At 38.9% G+C, this 21,610-nt stretch overlaps 1 protein-coding gene across 2 annotated transcripts in view; it reads left to right on the top strand.

Annotated features, from left to right (window-relative positions):
* Positions 1 to 21,610, top strand: part of WDR49 (WD repeat domain 49) — a 164,475-nt gene that overhangs the window by 22,486 nt on the left and 120,379 nt on the right. For both annotated transcript variants that reach the window (XM_004003844.5, XM_060405195.1), the window contains exons 3-5: positions 8,997 to 9,437; positions 15,260 to 15,436; positions 16,290 to 16,464. In XM_004003844.5, the coding sequence (XP_004003893.3) occupies positions 8,997 to 9,437; positions 15,260 to 15,436; positions 16,290 to 16,464 (793 nt within the window). The remainder of the gene's footprint in view (positions 1 to 8,996; positions 9,438 to 15,259; positions 15,437 to 16,289; positions 16,465 to 21,610) is intronic.

Consider the following 21,610-nt stretch of genomic DNA (forward strand, 5'->3'; position numbering starts at 1 on the left):
GAAAAGTGTTCACTGCTGAGTCATGTCCAATTCTTTGTGATTGCATGGACTGTAACTCACCAGGCTCCTCTGTTCATGGGATTCTCCGGAAGAGAATATTGGAGTGTGTTGCCATTTCCTTCTCCAGTTTAAAGATGGCCTTATATACATATTATTTTACCGAAGCCTTATAAAACCCTGGGAAGAGTATGACTAACCTATGGTCACACAAATATTATGTTGTAAATTCAGGCATAAAACTCAGATGCTAACTAAATTAGGACTAATTTATACTTAAATTAGTGCCAAGCCATGCTAAGTTGCTTCAGTTGTGTCTGACTCTTTGTGACCCTATGGACTGTGGCCCATCAGGCTCCTGTGTCCATGGGATTCTCCAGGCAAGAATACTGGAGAGGGTTGCTGTGCCCTCCTCCAGGGGATCTTCCCCATCCAGGAATTGAACTCATGCCTCCTGTGGCTCCTGCATAGTAGGCGGGTTCTTTACTGCTGAGCTACCAGTGAAGCCCAATTTAAATACATATCTATATGTATATAAATGTTACTATATATAAATATAAATGTAAATTTATGCATACCTATATATAAACATATAAACATATATCCAAAGATGACTCAAAGATAAATTATTTTGCCACTTAGCACTGAACCTAATACAGATTGAGAGTTTGTAACAACTAAATCATGGTATGTGCAAACTCATTTTTAAAATAAAGGATTTTCTTCCTTCTTTCCATGAAATTATCTATTGCCAAGAAGATAGGAACTGCAGGCTCACCTGAAATTCATAGAGTGGCACAATAAATAGCTCAAGACAAGATAGGAGCTGCAATTATGGTGATGAAAATTCAGCGTTATATATGTGAAATAATCTTGGTTGCTGAGAAGAGGTAAACTTTACTTTCACTGGACTCACCTAGGACAGTTTTATATTTGTGCCTCTGAGGAAGAGCAGCTGAAACAATGTGCATTTGCTGTTTCATATTAAGGCGAAAACTAGCATCTGCTCCTACGACCACGCTGGTCATAGAAACAGAGAGCTTCAGGTAACCGGGTGGGTGGACATATTCTTCAGACTCACTGAGATCATTTTTAAGACCAACTAGCTAGTGCCTTACACACACACATATACATAGTCAACAAATGAATTTAGCTAAATTCTCAGGGAATAGTCATTGCTGGCATGATGATTCAATTTATAGCTCTTTTTCTTTTTTAAGATTTTTGATGTGGACTATTTTTAAAGTCTTTATTGAGTTTGTCGCAATATTGCTTCTGTTTTATGTTTTGATTTTTTTTGGCTGCAAGGCATCTGGGATCCTAGCTCCCAGGTCAGGGATCAAACCCACACCGCCTGCATTAAAAGGTGAAAACTTAATGACTAGACCACCAAAATGTCCCAATTTATAGTTCTTTTATTCTTTAAACTCTTTAGCAGTCAACTGATAATAAATAAGGGCTCCCTTTGTGCTTAGTAAAGAATCTGCCTGTAATGCAGGAGACCGGGGTTCGATCCCTGAGTTGGGAAGATCCCCTAGAGAAAAGAATGGGGAATACCAGACCACCTGACCTGCCTCTTGAGAAATCTGTATGCAGGTCAGGAAGCAACAGTTAGAACTGGACAGGGAACAACAGAGTGGTTCCAAATAGGAAAAGGAGTACGTCAAGGCTGTATATTGTCACCCTGCCTATTTAACTTATATGCAGAGAACATCATGAGAAACGCTGGGCTGGAAGAAACACAAGCTAGAATCAAGATTGCCGGGAGAAATATCAATAACCTCAGATATGCAGATGACACCACCCTTATGGCAGAAAGTGAAGAGGAACTAAAAGCCTCTTGATGAAAGTGAAAGAGGAGAGTGAAAAAGGTGGCTTAAAGCTCAACGTTCAGAAAATGAAGATCATGCCATCTGGTCCTATCACTTCATGGCAAATAGATGGGGAAACAGTGGAAACCGTGTCAGACTTTATTCTTTTGGGCTCCAAAATCACTGCAGATGATTTTGACGTTTACTCCTTGGAAGAAAAGTTATGACCAACCTACATAGCATATTCAAAAGCAGAGACATTACTTTGCTGACTAAGGTCCGTCTAGTCAAGGCTATGGTTTTTCCTGTTGTCATGTATGGATGTGAGAGTTGGACTGTGAAGAAGGCTGAGCACTGAAGAACTGATGCTTTTGAATTGTGGTGTTGGAGAAGACTCTTGAAAGTCCCTTGGACTGCAAGGAGATCCAACCAATCCATTCTGAAGGAGATCAGCCCTGGGATTTCTTTGGAAGGAATGATGCTAAAGCTGAAACTCCAATATTTTGGCCACCTCATGCAAAGAGTTGACTCATTGGAAAAGACTCTGATACTGGGAGGGATTGGGGGCAGGAGGCGAAGGGGACGACAGAAGATGAGATGACTGGATGGCATCACCAACTCGATGGACGTGAGTCTGAGTGAACTCTGGGAGTTGGTGATGGACAGGGAGGCCTGGCGTGCTGCAATTCATGGGGTTGCACAGAGTCGGACACGACTGAGCGACTGAACTGAACTGAACCCACTACAGTACTCTTGCCTGGGAAATCCCATGGACAGAGGAGCCTGGCAGACTATAGTCCATGGGGTCACAAAGAATCAAACACGAATAACACTTTCACTTTTTGACTTTCAATAGTAAATAAATAATAATGTACAAATAATAAGAAGAAATGTGTTGAACTCACATTAAATGGCCCCATGTGGTATCCTGCTGCTGCTGTTGCTGCTGCTAAGTCGCTTTAGTCATATCTGACTCTGTTCGACCCCATAGACAGCAGCCCACCAGGCTGCCCCGTCCCTGGGATTCTCCAGGCAAGAACACTGGAGTGGGTTGCCATTTCCTTCTCCAATGCATGAAAGTGAAAAGTGAAAGTCCAGTCACTCAGTTGTGTCTGACTCTTTGGGAACCCATGGACTGCAGCCTACCAGGCTCCTCCGTCCGTGGGATTTTCCAGGCAAGAGTACTGGAGTGCGTTGCCATTGCCTCCTCCAGATAACAGCTCTAAGCATTAGTTATTAGCTCTACTTAGAGGTGCAAGCTGAGTCTCAAGCTCCTATTATGCAACCACACAATCTCCCTACTACAACTTGTGATACAAATAATACAATTGAATGAGTGAATGAATTCTAATCCTAGAGCGTAAGTGGGGGCCACTGATAAAATGAGAATTAATTGTTCAGTGAAAGTTAATGCATTTATGATTCTGAGCTTGAATTAAAGTTCATATATTTTAATTGTACATTGAATTTATTAAAACTGGCATTGGATAGAATTAATAAACATAAATCTCACACTAATCAAGGTATAATGCTTCTTGAACAACTTAGGATTTCTTAATAAACAGCTTCCTAAATTATAACCAAATGTATGGCAAAATCATGGTTTTGGTTTCAGACCAAAGCAAATAAAGCTAGCGAGTGAACAATCAGCAATGGAATTGTCAAGGATATAGTACAATTGCACATATCTGTCAATTTCATAAATTGGACGTATTTCTTAAATCTTCCCCCAGAGTATATTGGCACCATCAATGTACATAAAATTATGAAGTTGATTGTATGTATTAATTTGGGGAAGAAAATTTACTTTTGTCCTTGTTTATGGTCTATTTGCAATTCCATATTCTAGAATGTAAAAAAGAATTTGCCTTGATATTTGTCAGTCAAAATAGTTTCTTGATTGTAGAAATAAAAATAAATTACAAACTCACAGGGAGAGAATATTTTGACTCAGTGTTTTGTTTTTTTTTGGTTAAATGGATTAATAACATTAATAAATGGATTAATAACAACATACATTTGAGGCACTGATTGATGTCATTATGTAATAGTTCAAAGGGCCAACATCTACTTAGCTTTCAGAAACAGTTTGCAGTTTGGCTCAAATGAAGTGTTTTTAGGTTGAAGCTTCCTTCTGCATTGTTAATATCTGGGTCACTGAAAAATTTCCACCTATTTGAACTTTTAGATTAAAAAAATTCAACAAAGACAAGAATGACGGACTTCTGAGTAGTTCACATTTGCGTTTTCCATTTAGGTTTATGATCCATTTTGAGCTAATATTTGTAAAGGGAATAAGGTCGGTGTCTAGTTCACTTTTTTGCTATATGAATGTCCAGTTGCTCCAGCGCTGTTGAAGATGTTATCTTTTCCCAATTGTATTGCTTTTGGTTCTTTGTCAAAGATCAGTTGACCATGTTTGCTTCTGCTGTTGCTAAGTTGCTTCAGGCATGTCCAACTCTGTGTGATCCCATAGACAGCAGCCCACCAGGCTCCCCCGTCCCTGGGACTCTCAAGGCAAGAACACTGGAGTGGGTTGCCATTTCCTTCTCCAATGCATGAAAGTGAAAAGTGAAAGTTAAAGTGAATTCGCTCAGTCGTGTCCAACTCTTAGTGACCCCATGTTTACATGGGTCTATTTTGAGCTCTCTATTCTGTTTCATTGATCTAGTTTATATTCTTATGCCAATATCACAAATGTCTGGGTTACTGTCATTTTTTAATAAGTCTTGAAGTTGGGTAGAGTCAGTCCTCTAACTTTGTTCTTATTCTTTAGTATTGTGTTATCTCAGTATTTAGCCTCTCCATGTTGATTTGGAGTCAGTTTGTCAGTATTAATAAAATGACTTATTGAGATTTTTATTGGAATTGCATGGAATCTATAGATTGTCTTGGGAAGAATTGAGGTCTTAGCAAAAGTGAATTTTCCTATCTATTAACATGGAATATTTCTCCAATTATTTATTCCTTGATTGTGCTGATAGGAGTTTTATAGTTTTCCTCATATAGATCTTACACACATTTTATTAGATTTACATGCATTTCATTTTTGAGGATGCTAATGTAAAATGGTGTTATAGTTTTAGTTTCAAATTCTTCCTGTTCATTTCTGGTGTCTAGGAAAGCAATAGACTTTTGAATGTTAATCTTGTGTCCTACAGTCTTGCTATAATCACTTATTATGATAGTTCCAAGAGCTTTTCCATTGGTGCTTTCAGATATTTTACATAGATAATCATATCTTCTATAAACAAAGACAGTTTATCTTTCTTTCCAATCTTTATACTTTTACTTCCTTTTCTTGTCTTATTGCATTAAGTAGAGCTTCCAATATGATGTTGAAAAGCCATGGTGAGAAGACATCCTTGCCTGTACCTGACCTTAGTAGGAATGCCGCAAGGTTCTCACTGTTAAGGATGATGTTTCTGGTTAAGCTGTATGTTTGTGGTAGATACTCTCTTTCAAGGTGAGGAATTTCCTTTCTATTATTAGTTTACTGAGAATTTTTTTTTAATCATAAATTGGTGTTGAATTTTGCCAAATGTTTTTTCTTCATCTATTGATGTGCCATTTAACATTCGTAATCATTTTCCTGAGCCTGGCATTTTGCTATATCTACTGTCATATCTACTTTACAGATGGGAAAGTTAAGCCTCAACAATGAAGTAACTTTCTAGTAGTTCCCACATATCTGGTGAAACCAGGATTAAACCTACAATTGTTTGACCTGCTCTACAACATGCTGCCTCCCAGTGCTTACTGTCAAATCTGACCCTTTGGCTCTGAGACAGTAGGAAAACAGATTCTCTCACTGTGAAGCTCACCAAACTAAACAGCCTATCAGTATTAAACTACCATCTGGAATACAGATGGTTCTCATCATTGTCAGAGTTTGTATTTGTGAATTGGCCTACTTGCTATAATTTATTTGGGTCCCCCAAATCAAAACTCAAGTCACCTTCCTGATCATTCACAGACACATCAGTCAGCCAGTCAGTCAGTCAGTTCAGTCACTCAGTGGTGTCTGACTCTTTGTGACTGCATGGACAGCAGCACCCCAGGCCTCCCTGTCCATCACCAACTCCCAGAGTCTACACAAACTCATGTCCATTGAGTCGGTGATGCCATACAACCATCTCATCTTCTGTCGTCCCCTTCTCATCCTGCCCTCAATCTTTCCCAGCATCAGGGTCTTTTCAAATAAGTCAGCTCTTCACATCAGGTGGCCAAAATATTGGAGTTTGAGCTTCAACATCAGTCCTTCCAATGAACATGCAGGCCTGATCTCCTTTAGGATGGACTGGTTGGATCTCCTTGCAGTCCAAGGGACTCTCAAGAGTTTTCTCCAACACCACGGTTCAAAAGCATCAATTCTTCAGTGCTCAGCTCTCTTTACAGTCCAACTCTCGCATCCATATGTGACTACTGACAGACCTTTGTTGGCAAAGTAATGTCTCTGCTTTTTAATATGCTGTCTAGGTTGGTCATAACTTTCCTTCCAAGGAGTAAGCATCTTTTAATTTCATGGCTGCAGTTATCATCTGCAGTGATTTTGGAGCCCCCCACAATAAAGTCTCTCACTATTTCCACTGTTTCCCATCTATTTGTCATGAAGTGATGGGACCAGATGCCATGATCTTCGTTTTCTGAATGTTGAACTTAAAGCCAACTTTTTCACTCTCCTCTTTCACTTTCATCAAGAGGCTCTTTAGTTCTTCTTCACTTTCTTCCATAAGGGTAGTGTCATCTGTATATCTGAGGTTATTGATATTTCTCCCGGCAATCTTGATTCCAGCTTGTGTTTCTTCCAGCCCAGCATTTCTCATGATGTATTCTGCATATAAGTTAAATAAGCAGGGTGACAATATACAGCCTTGGTGTACTCCTTTTCCTGTTTGGAACCAGTCTGGTTTTTCATGTCCAGTTCTACCTGTTGCTTCTTGCCCTGCATACAGATTTCTCAGGAGGCAGGTCAGCTGGTCTGGTATTCTCATCTCTTTCAGAATTTTCCAGTTTGTTGTGATCCACACAGTCAAAGGCTTTGGCATAGTCAATAAAACAGAAGTAGATGTTTTTCTGGAACTCTCTCACTTTTCAGTGGTCCAGCGGATGTTGGCAATTTGATCTCTGGTTCCTCTGCCTTTTCTAAAAGCAGCTTGAACATCTGGAAGTTCATAGCTCATGTATTGCTGAAGCCTGGCTTGGAGAATTTTGAGCATTACTTTACTAGTATGTGTGATGAGTGCAATTGTGCAGTAGTTTGGGCATTCTTTGGCATTGCCTTTCCTTTGGATTGGAATGAAAACTGACCTTTTCCAGTGTGTCCACTGCTGAGTTTTCCAAATTTTCTGGCATATTAAGTGCAGCACTTTCACAGCATCATCTTTTAGGATTTGAAATAGCTCAACTGGAATTCCATCACCTCCACTAGCTTTGTTCGTAGTGATGCTTCCTAAGGCCCACTTGACTTCACATTCCAGGACATCTGACTCTACGTGAGTGATCACACCATTGTGATTATCTGGGTCGTGAAGATCTTTCTTGTATAGTTCTTCTGTGTATTCTTGCCACCTCTTCTTAATATCTTCTGCTTCTGTTAGGTCCATACTATTTCTATCCTTTATTGAGCCCATCTTTGCATGAAATGTTCCTTTGGTGTCTCTAATTTTCTTGAAGAGATCTCTAGTCTTTCCCATTCTATTGTTTTCCCTATTTCTTTGCACTGATCACTGAGGAAGGCTTTCTTATCTTTCCTTGCTTTTCTTTGGAATTCTGCATTCACAGCCATGTACAGAATGTCAAAAAGTTGCAGTCTTCCAGTGTGTCTATTTCATGATGAGATCAAACTTGATGACACCCTGCCTTCTCTTATTTTTTAATTTATTTACTTTAATTGAAGGATAATTGCTTTACAATGTTGTGTTGGTTTCCTCCATACACCTACATGAATCAGCCATAGTTATACATATGTCTCCTCCCTCTTGAACTTCCCTCCCATCTCCAACCCCATCCCACCTGTCTCAGATGTCATAGAGAACCAGGCTGAGCTCCTTGTATTATACAGCAACTTCTTATTAGCTATTTATTTTATGTACACACTTTGCCTTCTTATTCCAGTTCTTATAAAAAGGTATTCTATTTGTGCTCCACTTAGTGTAAAGTTTTTGCATTTTGAGCCTTTTTTTTTTTTTTTTGGCGATTTTCACTTTTTAAAATGGCTCCCCAAGTGTAGTGTAAAGTTCTGTCTAAGTGCAAGAAGGCTATGCTGTGCCTTTTGGAGAAAATATATGTGTTAGATAAGCTCCATTCAGTTATAAGTTACAGTGCTGTTGGCCATGAATTCAATATTAATGAATTAACAGTATATATTAAAATGTCTTTTTATGGAAACAGACATATAACAAAATTACGATTTTACCAGTTGATGAAAATATGGTGACCAGAGGCTCACAGAAACCTAACCGTGTCTTTCCATAAAAGCCATCATTCAGTATCTGCTAATTTTGTGTTTGTAGAACATAACCATTAAAGTACATAACTATCATGAATAACCAAAATCAACTTATAAGGTTTCACTGTTTTTGTAATTGTGTGTTCATAGAGGTGACTTCTTGCTCTTGGATTAAAGTGTTCCCATGATACCATTTTACTGGCACTGCTAAACACTCCTCAGGGATTCATCTATTTTCTCTGAACTACTATATTCATTTCTATTGACGCTATAACACATTACCACAAACTTAGTAGCATAAAACTCATAACTATATTATTTTACAGTTCTATAGCTCAGAATTCCACAATGGGATTTCCAGGGCTAACATCAAGCTGTGGTCAAGACGGTCTTCCTCCTGGAGACCATCTGTTTCCGCGGCTTGTCCAGCTCTTAGAGGTCACCTGCATGCCTTGGTTCACAGTCCTGTGTCACTCTGACCTCTGCATCCACCATCATATCAAATCTCTGACTTTCCTGCTTCCCTCTGCCAATTACAAGGACATCTGTGACTGAGGATGTCAGCTTGCAGATCTGTCAGTTATTTGCTCCGCAGCCCAAATTCCTTCAGTATAACACCATTGTAAGGCAGAAGGTATTTTCTTGCATCTTGGAAGAATTGCTGATGAGATTCACCCTTGAGGGTAGCACAATATAGATCTCTTTCACTGATGTCTTATTTTTGTTCTTGTTTCTAGCCCCCAGAGCCCAGTCAAACTATTTGTATGTCTAGAGAAGAGTTTGTGCAGAGGATGACAGAGATTGTTGGTTGGGGCACAAAGGAAGAATATGGAGAGCTCTTTGATAAAGTGGATGTGGCCCAAGAGGGCTTCATTAATTGGGACAAGCTGACTTCGTTTCTGCTGTTAACACTTTACGAGAAAGATGAACAAGCAAAGGCAACTGTGGTTCCCCAATGGAGAGACCTTGAATTTCTCCCAGTGAAACACAAGGATACCATCCAAAGAGTAATTTTCTTAAAAAGTTCAAGTCGTTATCTGACTATCAGTAAGGAAGGTTCAGTAGGAATCTGGGGAGAGAATTTAAAGCTGCAAGAGACGCTTCCCATCACTTCAGACGCCACCAAGCTAAAGCACCTGTGGGTGACAAGTATGGTTTCTCTGGAAAATGTAAACAAGGTACAGAGGCTGTATAAATAAATTTATTGCTTGTTAAAGGGGGGAAATGATGGGACAAGACTCCTGATAAATAGCAAGTATAACACTAGCAGTGATAGAGAACTGCATTATTCTTCCATACCTTTAATCTGACCTGGAGGGAACACAAGTCAAGCTAAGTGAATTATTCCGTTACCCAAAATATTTTGTTGTGTGCTTTTAAATGACAAAACCGTTGGTGACTCAGACTCTTGGCTCTGTCCCACATGAGGTCAGTACATTACTAGCTGATAAGACCTTTATGCATCTGTAGTTTTTAACAGTCTGAAAGTATATACATTTATATGCAGAGTTGAGAGGCTGTATAAGTGCAAGGCACAGATCAGAAAATTTCAGGAAACCGCTTATCTGATTTTGACTGCTGGATTAGTCAGTTTCTTAATTTTGATGGGTAGGACCCATTCAGTCCAGATACCCTCATGTAACCATACCTATAAGGAAGATAACATACTGAAAAGAAAGTCAGTTTCTGAGGGAATAATGCAGCTTAAAGAATCCATATTCTTATTATATTACATTAAACAGATGGTAAATTTTACAATGAAAAAATTAAAGTGCACACGCAAACAGAGATAATCCCATTAAGAACCAATGTTCATCCTTAGCCATGTCCAATTCATTTCCCCTTTATACTGAAATCCAAAATTCCAATCATTTAATCTGTAAATACTTTAGTATTTCTGAAAAATGTCTCTTTAGCATAACCATAATACCATACTACATTTTATATCAATAACAATAATTCCTTAATATAATGAAATATCCAGTCATGAACATATTTCATTGTCTTATGATTTTTTAATAGCTTGTCATTTGTTTTGATAGTTTGTTTGAGTCAAGATATGAATAAGGTCCAAACGTTATGAATGGCTGATACGCCTTTTTTGATCCACACATTTTCCTCCATCTAATTTCTGTTTTGTATTTTGTTGTTGTTGCTATTGCTGTTGTTCAAGAAGCTAGGTGTTTGTCCTTTAGAGTTTCTCACAGTCTAAATTTCTCAGACTGTTTGCACGGGGCTGTTTAACATGGCCACTTGCTCTCTGTATTTTCAGTAAATTGGTCCTCAAGTTGAAAGCCTTGATCGTTTGTATATTTTAGAAGAGTTGTTCCTCAGTCACAGGGCACAGAATGCCTGGTTCTTTCTCTTCTTGGGATGTTAACAGATATTATGGATTATTCTTAGATGCATCCATTTATCAGGAGTTGCAAGATGGTGATATTCTAATTTCATCATTTCCTTTTTCTTTATAAGCTGGAATACCTCTATAAAATAAAGAAACTCCCCATTATTAGCTACTGTGTAATACAAATTGTTAACAAAAGCAGAATAAATGCCCAGGTCTTTCCTTTTATTTACCAGTATTCAAAATAATTCGCTAGTTTTCTAATGAGATGAGAAATGAGTGCTATCTCATTATTGTTATCAATATCATTATAAACTCATGGGTTTAAACAAATTTGATATGTCTCAATACAGTGAGTTATAATCCTGCCCCCTAAATTATACCATCTTTGGACAATGGAACTAATAGAAGTTAACTGGAGTCTTTTCTGATATAACCCTATCTGTCTTTCAAAGCTTCCTCATTTCCTGGTTAGACTAGATGTTCTAGGATCATCTTGTATGTTTATTAGAGCAGACCCAGGACCAGCCATTTGAATGGCTCCAAAGAGCCAGATTCTTTCAAGTGGGGAATAGTATGTTCTACTGCCAAGAATCATCAAAAAATAATCATCATGAACATTAGCTTTCTATGTGACATGCCTTGCTCTGTTAATCATCTCCAGATCACCTTGTTGTTCAGTCGCAAAGTGGTCTCCGACTCTTTGGGACCCCAGGGACTGCAGCTTGTCAGGTTTCCCTGTCCTTCACCATCTCCTGGAGTTCGTTCAAATGAATTTTCATTGATTCCATAATGCTGTCCAACCATCTCATCCTCTGTCACCCCCTTCTCTCTTGCCCTCAGTCTTTCCCAGCATCATGGTCTTTTCTAATGAGTATACTCTTGGCATCAGGTGGCCAAAGTGTCGGAGCTTCAGCTTCAGCTTCAGTCCTTCTAATGAATAATCACTTTCGAGGGGATTTATTTCCACTTTAAGAAAGAGAGACTGGGCAAGGAGAGGTTGTGATATGTGCCCATGTCACACAGGATGCAATCAATATTGCAAGATTTGTAAACCAAGGCGGCTTGATTTCGGAACCTGTGCTTCAGAATCTTTGCTGTGTCCCTAGTGGCAGTTGACATCATATCCAGTTCTTTCTTGCTTATCTTTCATCCTTATCTGATGTTAATGTTTAGCTGGTGTGGATTAAAAATGTTTCTAGTTTATCCTTTTTTTGGTATGTGTGTGTAGCATTCTGTGCGTGCGTGTGTACTAAGTTGCTTCAGTCATGTCCTACTTTTTTGCAATCCTGTGGACTTTAGCCTGCCAGGCTCCTCTGTCCCTGGGATTCTCCAGGCAAGAATACTGGTGTGAGTTGCTGTGCCCTCCTCCTGGGAATCTTCCCAACCCAGGGATTGAACCCATATCTCATACATCTCCTGCATTGCTGGGTTCTTTACCATTAGCACCACCTGGGAAGCCCTTGTAACATTCTGTATTATCATGTAATGTTTGTGTTGGTATCGGGTAATGACTCTGTTGCACTGTTTCTGCTTTCCAGGACTGATAATTAAATCTTAGCCTTTCCTTTGTTCTTACATAGCTTTAACGTTTATATTTTTTTTCTTCCTTTTAAAACAGCTTTGTTTAGGTGTGATTATACAAAATCCACTGCATATATTAAAAGTATCCAAATTGACAGATTTTAATATATGTATATAGCTGTGAAAAAGCAATAGTATGATGAAGATAATGAATGCATTTTTTTTACCCTCATATTTTCCTCGGGTAGTTTTGTAATCCTTCATCCAGCTCCTCCTTTTCTTACTTGTCAAGTAACCACTGGTCCGCTTTCTGTCACCATAGACTAGTTTGCCTTTTCTCATCTGTTATGTAATTGCTTTATACGTGTATACACTTTTCTTTTTTGGTCTGGCTTCTTTAACATAATTAGCATAATTATTTTGAGATTCATCTGTGCTGTTGGATATATGAGAAATTTATCTTTTATGGTTGTGTAATATTCCATTTTTGATATAACATATCCTCACCAATACTTGGTATGATCAAGTTTGTTTTTTTTCCTCTTAATTTTAGCCCTTTTAGTAGGTTTGTCGGAGAAGGCAATGGCACCTCACTCCAGTACTCTTGCCTGGAAAACCCCATGGACGGAGGAGCTTGGTTGGCTGCAGTCCATGGGGTTGCGAAGAATTGGACATGACTGAGCGACTTCACTTTCACTTTTCACTTTCATGCATTGGAGAAGGAAATGGCAACCCACTCCAGTGTTCTTGCCTGGAGAATCCTAGGGACAGGGGAGCCTGGTGGGCTGCCGTCTCTGGGGTCGCACAGAGTCGGACACGACTGAAGCAACTTAGCAGTAGGTTTGTATTGTGTCTTATTGAGGTTTGATTTCAGTTTTCCCTAATGAATAATAATGTTGAACATATTTTCATGTGCTTGTTTCCTACCTATATATCCTTTCCAGTGAAGTGTTCAAATTCTTTGACCACTTTTACTGGGTTTATTTTGTTACTATTGAATTTTGAGAATTTTGTATATATTCTATGTGCAATTATGTGATAGATAATATACAAATATTGTATCCCAGTTTGTGCTTTTTCTTTTCATTCTGTTAACATCCTTTTTGATAATTTCATTTTCAGATTGTCCATTGCTAGTGAATATAAATAGGTTTATAAACATGATCTTATACCCTGCAACTTTGCTGAATTCATTTATTAGTTTTAATTGGTTTTGCTGTTGGTTACTTTTCTTGCCTGATTTCCCTGGATAGAAGCTCTAGCATAGCATTGAATACAAGTGGTGAGATTGAACATCCTTGTTTTATTTCTGATCTTAGGGAGAATACATTGTTTTTCACCATCAAATATGATATCAGCTGTAGATTTTTTTCTTTCTTGTACAATCTCTTTATCAAATTTCTTTCTATTCCTGATTTATTGAATATTTTTATCATGAAATGCTTTGGGCTTTGTAAAATGCTTTTTTGCAGGTATCAAGTTGATAATATAGCCTTTCTCCTTTATCCTTTTAATATGGTGTATTACATTAGTTGATATTTGTATGTTATCTAACCTGGCATTCCTGGTATTGGGAATAACATGTATATCAGAAGGATCTCAGATGAACTGAGTAACTCACCAAAATGTCCAAAGCCCTCACCTTAAATACCATCTTTGTGTTGATGTTGTTTGGTTGCTAAGTCATGTCTGACTCTTTGCAACCCCATGGATTGCAGCATGTCAGACCTCCCTGTCCTTCACTACCTCCCAGAGTTTGCTCAAACTTATACCATTGAGTCGGTGATACCATCCAACCCTCTCATCCTCTGTCAGACCCTTCTCCTCCTGTCTTCAGTCTTTCTGAGTATCAGAGTCTTTTCCTATGAGTCAACTCTTGATATCAGGTGGCTGAAGTATTGGAGCTTCAGCCTCAGCATCAGTCCTTCCAATGAATATTCAGGGTTGATTTCCTTTAGGATTGACTGTGATCACCTTGCAGTCCAGGGGACTCTCAAGAGTCTTTTCCAGCAACACAGTTCAAAAGCACCCAGTCTTTGGCACTCAACTCAGCCTTTTTTATGGTCCAACTCACATCTGTATAGTGGAAAAACCATATCTTAGACCATACAGACCTCTGCCAGCAGAGTGATGTCTCTGCTTTTTAATATGCTGTCTAGGTTGCTGAAAATACCATCTTTAGGAAAGACAGAAGAGGGTGTTGGAGTGGTGGTTTGGTATTTCAAAGGGGATAAAGGCAATTTACATGAAGACGGAAAAGTAAATTTTGATGTACAATGGTTTTCTGGGCCATACAGTGATGCTGGGACCTGGAGTAACTCTGATCTCTAGACCCTGAGTTTCTGCCACCACACACAACTAGCCTGTGGTCTTTGCAGATATCTCTGGTGATATCTCTGTTCTGGTTTTTGTCGTTGTTTAGTCGCTCAGTCATGTCTGACTCTGCAACCCCATGGATTGTAGTGTGCCAGGCTTCCCTGTCCTTCATTGTCTCCTGGAGCTTGCTCAAATTCATATCCATTGAGTCAGTGATGCCATCCAACCATATCATCCTCTGTTGCCGTTCTCCTCCTGCCCTCAATTTTTCCAACATCAGAGTCTTTTCCCGTCAGTTGGTTCTTCACATCAAGTGGCCAAAGTATTGGAGATTCACCTTCAGCATCAGTCCTTCCAAAAAATATTCAGGATTGATTTCCTTTAGGATTGACTAGTTCGATCTCCTTGCAGTCCAAGGAGCTCTCAAGAGTCTTTTCCAACACTGCAGTTCAAAAGCATCAGCTCTTCGGCACTCAGCCTTCTTTGTAGTCCAACTCTCACATCAATACGTGACTACTGTAAAAACCATAATTTTGACTTGTATGGACCTTTGTCAGCAAAGTAATGTCTCTGCTTTTTAATACACTATCTAGGTTTGTCATAGCTTTTCTTCCAAGGAGCAAGTGTCTTTTTATTTCATGGCTGCAGTCAACATCTGCAGTGATTTTGGAGCCCAAGAAAATAAAGTCTGTCACTGTTTCCATTTTTTCCCATCCATTTTCCATGAAGTGATGGGACTGAATGATTTGCATGTCTGCTTTTCATTTCACTAAATCCATCAGAAATGTTTTCTGATTTTATGCTTTGTTACTTTAGATAGCAGTGGCTTTTACAAGCAAAGAGATTTGTTTCTATGATCTACTGTCCAAAGAAGAATTTCCTTGTCAATATAAACTCCAAGGCCTGAAAGGAACACCAATTTGTATGGATTATTGGTATAACCCTCTTGATGCCAATGAGTCAATTCTTTCTTTTGGGGACATAACTGGAAAGGTAAGTGAGGGGAGGATAAGGTTGAACATTATGGATTCAATCATCAAACTATAGCTCAACATAGAGAGTGGAATGAATGTGATCTCCTAATTGAACTGCTTTATAGATTACAAGGCCACATACCATGGACATAAAAAAAATGGACTAGGTCATAGTTCCTCTTCTTGCCTATGAAAACCAATCTTCACTGTGGTTTTCCTGCCTAGGTATAGACTCATTTTCTTTATTTAGGAAAAAATATTTCCTAACTTTTTGACCATAGGATGCTTAATCTATTAGATTCCAATGTTAATCAACATATAACATTAAATGTCTAAAGTTATGTCTTACAACTGTTTCATATTGATTATTCAGATTTTTATTCACAAGGTTTCAGGCTTCTCAGTAGTGGACTCTTTGAACATGCTTATTTCCTGTCTCAAGTGACAAAGGAATAGATGCATTAAAGAGAGCAGCACCAAACCTCAGACACTGCATATAGTAATTTCTGTTTTTCCATCAAATTCTATGACTCTTAAAAATGATTTTTTAATGAATGACATAGACAGAATATATCTATGAATGCTGAAATAGTCTAATTTGAACAACTTCATTTCATAATTATGTAAGTTTTTCATCCTTACTGTTTTTAATGACAAATATATCATAAAAGCAAACAAATAAATGCCCTTGGTAATTGCCTTAGCAACCTTGTAGTGTCATAACTTTCAATATAATTCCTGTGACCTTTAAATAATATTAAATAAATGCCTGTTTGTTCAATATCTATTTCTTATTAATCTTAAACAACATAGAATCTTCTTTCAACAATCACCCTACACTTATTTATTTCTCTTGCAATGTCTCTCTCAAGGTTCAAGTAATTGCTTTCACAACGGCCTTGATTTCCCTTTTTGAGCATCCTGCTGGTGCATGTGAAGATGAAGAAGCAACAGTGACCATTAACTGGGCAGAGCTGCGCCCTGGACATCACAAATGTTGCTATACATTAGGGCACAAACTTCATCATGGAGACTGGGTCAGACAAGGTACTGAACTTAAACAGAGATGAAAGAAACAGTCACCTTAGCCTTCTACATTTGTATTTTTTCATGAAAATATTTCACATACAGTGTTCAAGTCTAGAAACTAATAATTGATTCCCAGGAGGCTCTGACCTGAACTCTGCTATCCCCTACATGCTAGCAGGAATTACTTCTTTCTATCTAAAATTTATACCTCACACAATTAATTCAGATGGACTGTGCAATCAAGAAATCTCAAGAGAGAAGAGAAAATGATCACAGAATCCATTTAATTTCACCCCAACTCTGATCCTAACCAATTTTATCTAGTCACATTTGGGTCTACTTAATAAAAGAATTTAGCAAGAGCCCTTAAAACACTCCCTTGCTTTCTTTATTTTCTCATGAGAGGTGTATTAGTTTTACTGTTTTCAAAATGGAATCTTCTTAATTTTCTTTTCTTATTTCTCTCTTTTTTTTTTTCTATATAAGGACTGAACTGCTTTGATCTAGAGTACTTGAATGGCAGTTCTCTGTGAGATAGGACTATGTTATAAGACAGTATCTATGGAAGGTCAGGACTTTTTTAAAACCTAGCCAACAATGAGTTTGCTAATTTTGTATTATGCTTAATTTTTATGAAATTTGCATCTGATGGTTTAAGATCCAAATGTGCAGTATCTGCTCTGATATCTGCTTTGGTCCAGACGCTAAGACTATGGTATTTTTTTCACTTCAAAACTATTACATAAACAACATCCACTGAAAAGAATGGATCAGTCTCATTGTTATATTGCAGGTATGTTCTTAATGTACTTTGAAGAAGAGATAGTCAAAATGGACCCAACAATTGGCTGGTGTGATGGAACTAACTCTTTAATGCATGACCCACGATAATAATATCCCACATGATGAACTATAAGTTCTGCATTTTTTTCTTCAGTACAAGTCATCCCATGTCTTTTGTAATTTCTGTGCTGTGTTGTGCTTAGTCCCTCAGTCATGTCTGACTCTTTGTGACCCTATGGATGGTAGCCCACCAGGCTCCTCTGTCCATGGGGATTCTCCAGGCAAGAATAGTGGAGTGGGTTGCCATGCCCTCCTCCTCCAGGGAATCTTCCCAACCCAGGAAGCAAATCGAGGTCTCCTGCATTGGAGGCAGATTCTTTAACAGCTGAGCTACCTGGGAAGCCCTTTGTACTTTGTACCTACCCTTAATTCTCACATGATATTAATCATGGGTAAACAAAAGATAAAATTTTTGGTCATCAACTATGTGTGACAGGCACAAAATTCTGTGTTATGTTTTCATAACATGGAAACAAGTAAGTACTAGAAAGTAAGAAAGTACTTCAAAGTGATGGAAGGTGTTACAGCTGCTTCCAAACAAGTATTACATTTTCATATATAAACTAAAGACTTAATATTTTTTTGTGCTTTAAAACTGTCTTAGGCATTGGTGGCAATAGAACAAAGATAAATTATAGACTTATCTCAAAAAACTTAATATACAAATAAGAATGAAAGACTAACATAAGATAACTTGTTTAAACATTGTACAGTGGTACTGAAAATTAACTACTAAGTCATATAAACAAGCTTTTGACTCTTTTGGAATTTGTAAGCAGGAAAAGACATGAGGAAAAGCTTCAGGGGAGAGTGGTGGTAGCTGAAGGATGAATGAGGGGAGAGGAAGAGAGCACAGTGATCATGAGTAAATATAGGCAAGCAGGCATAGTAATGGCAGCAGAGATGGACATGAATAGATTAGAAATGGAGTATTAAGAAAAATAACAATGCCAAGGTCTAACAGGAATGTCTATTGGAAGATCTTGACAACCAGACCAAGTTCACATTTAACAGAAAAATGAAACAGGGACGCACGGAAGGTTTTTGAGGAAATCTGTGCAGACTTGATATAGATAGCGTCTAGGAAAAGTTTATTTAATAGTTCTGTCCCGCACAGATTGGAGGACAGAGAAAGAAACTGCAATCAAATTGGCTAGTTGGTCATGAGAAAACGGAAATGATAAAGCAAGGAGAGAAACAAGCAGCCTTTTGAAATGGGATCTTCAGAACTCAAGGTCTGAAATGTGGTGTGATGAACAATAGTAGAGTATCTTATAACGACTTCGATTCCCAAGGAGTTACCACGGCGCCACCTGGGGAACCCATGCTTTAGTTGAGTTAGATTCTATTACTGTGCCTTCAAATTCCTAGATCTTTTGGTCTTGAGAGATTGCAGAGTGGTTTCAAAGGTGAGTGAGACTGCCTCTGTGGTTCAGGTGAGCCAGCATGCCCCGGCCTAATGCCTTGGTAGGGGAAGCCTGGCAGAGACCTGGTGTAGGCTGTATCCAGTGGAGCCACCTTAGAGAGCTGTGGCATGGGTGGGGCCACTGCCACAGCACGGACAGTAACTTTGAGGGTGACATTGCTATCCCAGTGGGTCTGGAAGGCAGATAACCAGACCAAGAGGGCTATTCTTGATCCATAATGTTTAATGGAGTTTTCCTTGTTAGGTTTTGTATTTACTTGAGACCTATCACTTCCTTTTTCCTCTCTTTTGGAATAGAAATACTTATCACATGCCTGTTCTACCACTTTATTTTGGAAGACTAGAACTTACTTGGTTCCACAAGTTCATAGCTTGGAGAAGGATTTGCCTCAGGATGGGTTGATTGTATCCTGAGTCCTACCCAAGTCTGATTTAGATATTTAGATGAAATTTGAACTTAAGACTTTAATGTTGTTGTTGGAATGAGTTAAGACTTTCAGGACTGTTGAGATGTATTTTAATGTGATAAGGACATGAATTGGGGGAGAGGGCTAGGGGAAGAATGTATGGACTGGAGTTTTGTGTCCCCTCCCCTCAAATTCATATGTTGAAGTCCTAATCCCAGTCCTCCCTCCTTATGACTGTGCCTTTGGGAGATGATTAAGTCGTGAAGGTGTGGCTCTCATGAATAAGATTTGTTGTTTTTCAGTCACTAAGTCATGTCCAGCTCTTGCGACCCCATGGCTCCTGTGTCCATGGGATTCTCCAGACAAGAATACTGGAGTGGGTTGCCATTGCCTGCTCCAGGGTATATTCCTGACCCAGGAATCGATCCTGTGTGTCCTCCACTGGCAGGTGGGACAGGTGTCCTTTACTGCTGAGGCACCAGGACAGCCCCATGAATAGGATTAGTGCCCTTACAAAAGAGAGCCCAGAGGATTGTCTCACTTCTTCCCCATGTGAGGGCCCAGTGAGAAGAGGGCATCTATGAACTAAAAAGTGGACCCTAACCAGGCACTGAATCTGTCAGGACCTTGGTCCTGGATGTCCTAGCCTCCCGAACTGTGGGAGATAAACTTTGCTGTTTACATTAGTAGGTCTCTACATTTTCTTATAGCAGCCTGGAGTAAGACACTGGGAAAATATTATTAAAATATTTCAAAAGAAAAGAGAAACCAAGAGAAATCTTGCTAAATATTGGTAGGCTTCTTTTTTTAAGAGGGATAATTTATGGTAAAAAGAAAAAGGTCAAAGTGAGAAAAATACATTTACCAATAGTGTGTAGTTCGCTGCTGCTGCTGCTTCTAAGTCGCTTCAGTTGTGTCCGACTCTGTGTGACCCCATAGACGGGCAGCCCACCAGGCTCCCCTGTCCCTGGGCTTCTCCAGGCAAGAACACTGGAGTGGGTTGCCATTTCCTGGTCCAAAGCATGAAAGTGAAAAGTGAAAGTGAAGTTGCTCAGTTGTGTCCGACTCTTAGCAACCCCTTGGACTGCAGCCTTCCAGGCTCCTCCAGCCATGGGATTTTCCAGGCAAGAGTACTGGAGTGGGGTTTAATACTGTGCAAATGGCTGTTGTGGAAAATGTAGTAGAAGAGACAATAACTGAAAAAGAAGAAAGTAGAGTGTGTGGAAATGTGAAGTATCTATATAAGAGTCTCTCCTTTCAAAGTTGGGATTTGAAGCTCAGGTACCTCTGAAAGGGGATCCGCTTCAGTTGAAGGCAATGGATGACTGCCTTTCCCCAGGTTTAGGCACTGGGACTTGAAGCTTAACTACAATTGTTTATTGGCTTCTTTGTAACTCAGGTGTTTCAGTATAAGACGAAGGAAGGAACGCTGAAATGAGGAGGCAGGAAAAAAGAGGAAAGCAGGCTGGAATGAAACACAGGACGATGGTTTTAGTAGCAATTATGCTCCTTGGTCTGCTAGCCTTGCTCTGTCAGGAGCAAGCAAATACTGATTGCTTTCAAGTGAGGCTTTTTTTGACCCCAGCAACATGAACTGATATTCTTAGACCTCCTTGAGGAATATGTTTACTGATTTTTGTCTCAGTGTGAGGAGGGAATATACAACAGACAAAAGAAGCTAATACATGGGCAAGCTTGGTAATACTATTTCACTGAAGCTAAGATAAAAGTATCTTTAAAACTGAAATATAAGAAATACTCACTTTCAGACATAAGGATATTAGCTTACTGCTTTAAGATAAGGTTCAGGTTTATTTAAAACTTTGAAGGAGAAAATGCTTTCATCTTGTCTGAGTGGTTCTGTGTTGTATCTTAATGGAAAAATAATTACCTTCTGAAATGTAAAGTAAGTGCAGAGTAAGTACAGAGATTTTGAGCAATAGTGGCAAGACATAAATGTCTTGAACCTCAGAGAATTTTCTCTTATTTGATCATAAAGAATTGCCTTTTCATATAGATAGTATCATTGGAAACCTTGAAACCCACAGACTGGAAGTTCAGCTGTGCAAAAAGTGAATACTAAATTGCTTACAATAAATATAATTGATTTTCTTTATTATGTTGGAAGGCGTTTTGCCCTCTTTGTTTGACCATGGCTATGAGAAGGTACAAAACAGTTTGAACTGATAAAATCACTAATTGCTGAGCTGATTGTTGAGCTGATTAATGAAAGGATGCCAGAGAATTTAGAATACAGAAAGCAGAGTGTTTTCTTAGAGAGCCTTTCTAATTGATGGGGACTAAGTCTGGAAGAGAAGACAGATTTAGTGTCTTGCCTGTGTGTTTTTCCATTTCCCTACATCTACGTCAGTCCTCCAGACAAAAACGGTGCACCACAGAGTCAGCTGGAACATGCTGCCCTTCTGGGCAGTGCTCTTGCTGAGTTTAAAGCAGTTGAAATCAGCTTTGAGAGACTGGCCAATGTTTG

This window comes from Ovis aries, chromosome 1 (genome assembly GCF_016772045.2).
Source record: "Ovis aries strain OAR_USU_Benz2616 breed Rambouillet chromosome 1, ARS-UI_Ramb_v3.0, whole genome shotgun sequence".
Lineage (NCBI taxonomy): Eukaryota > Metazoa > Chordata > Mammalia > Artiodactyla > Bovidae > Ovis > Ovis aries.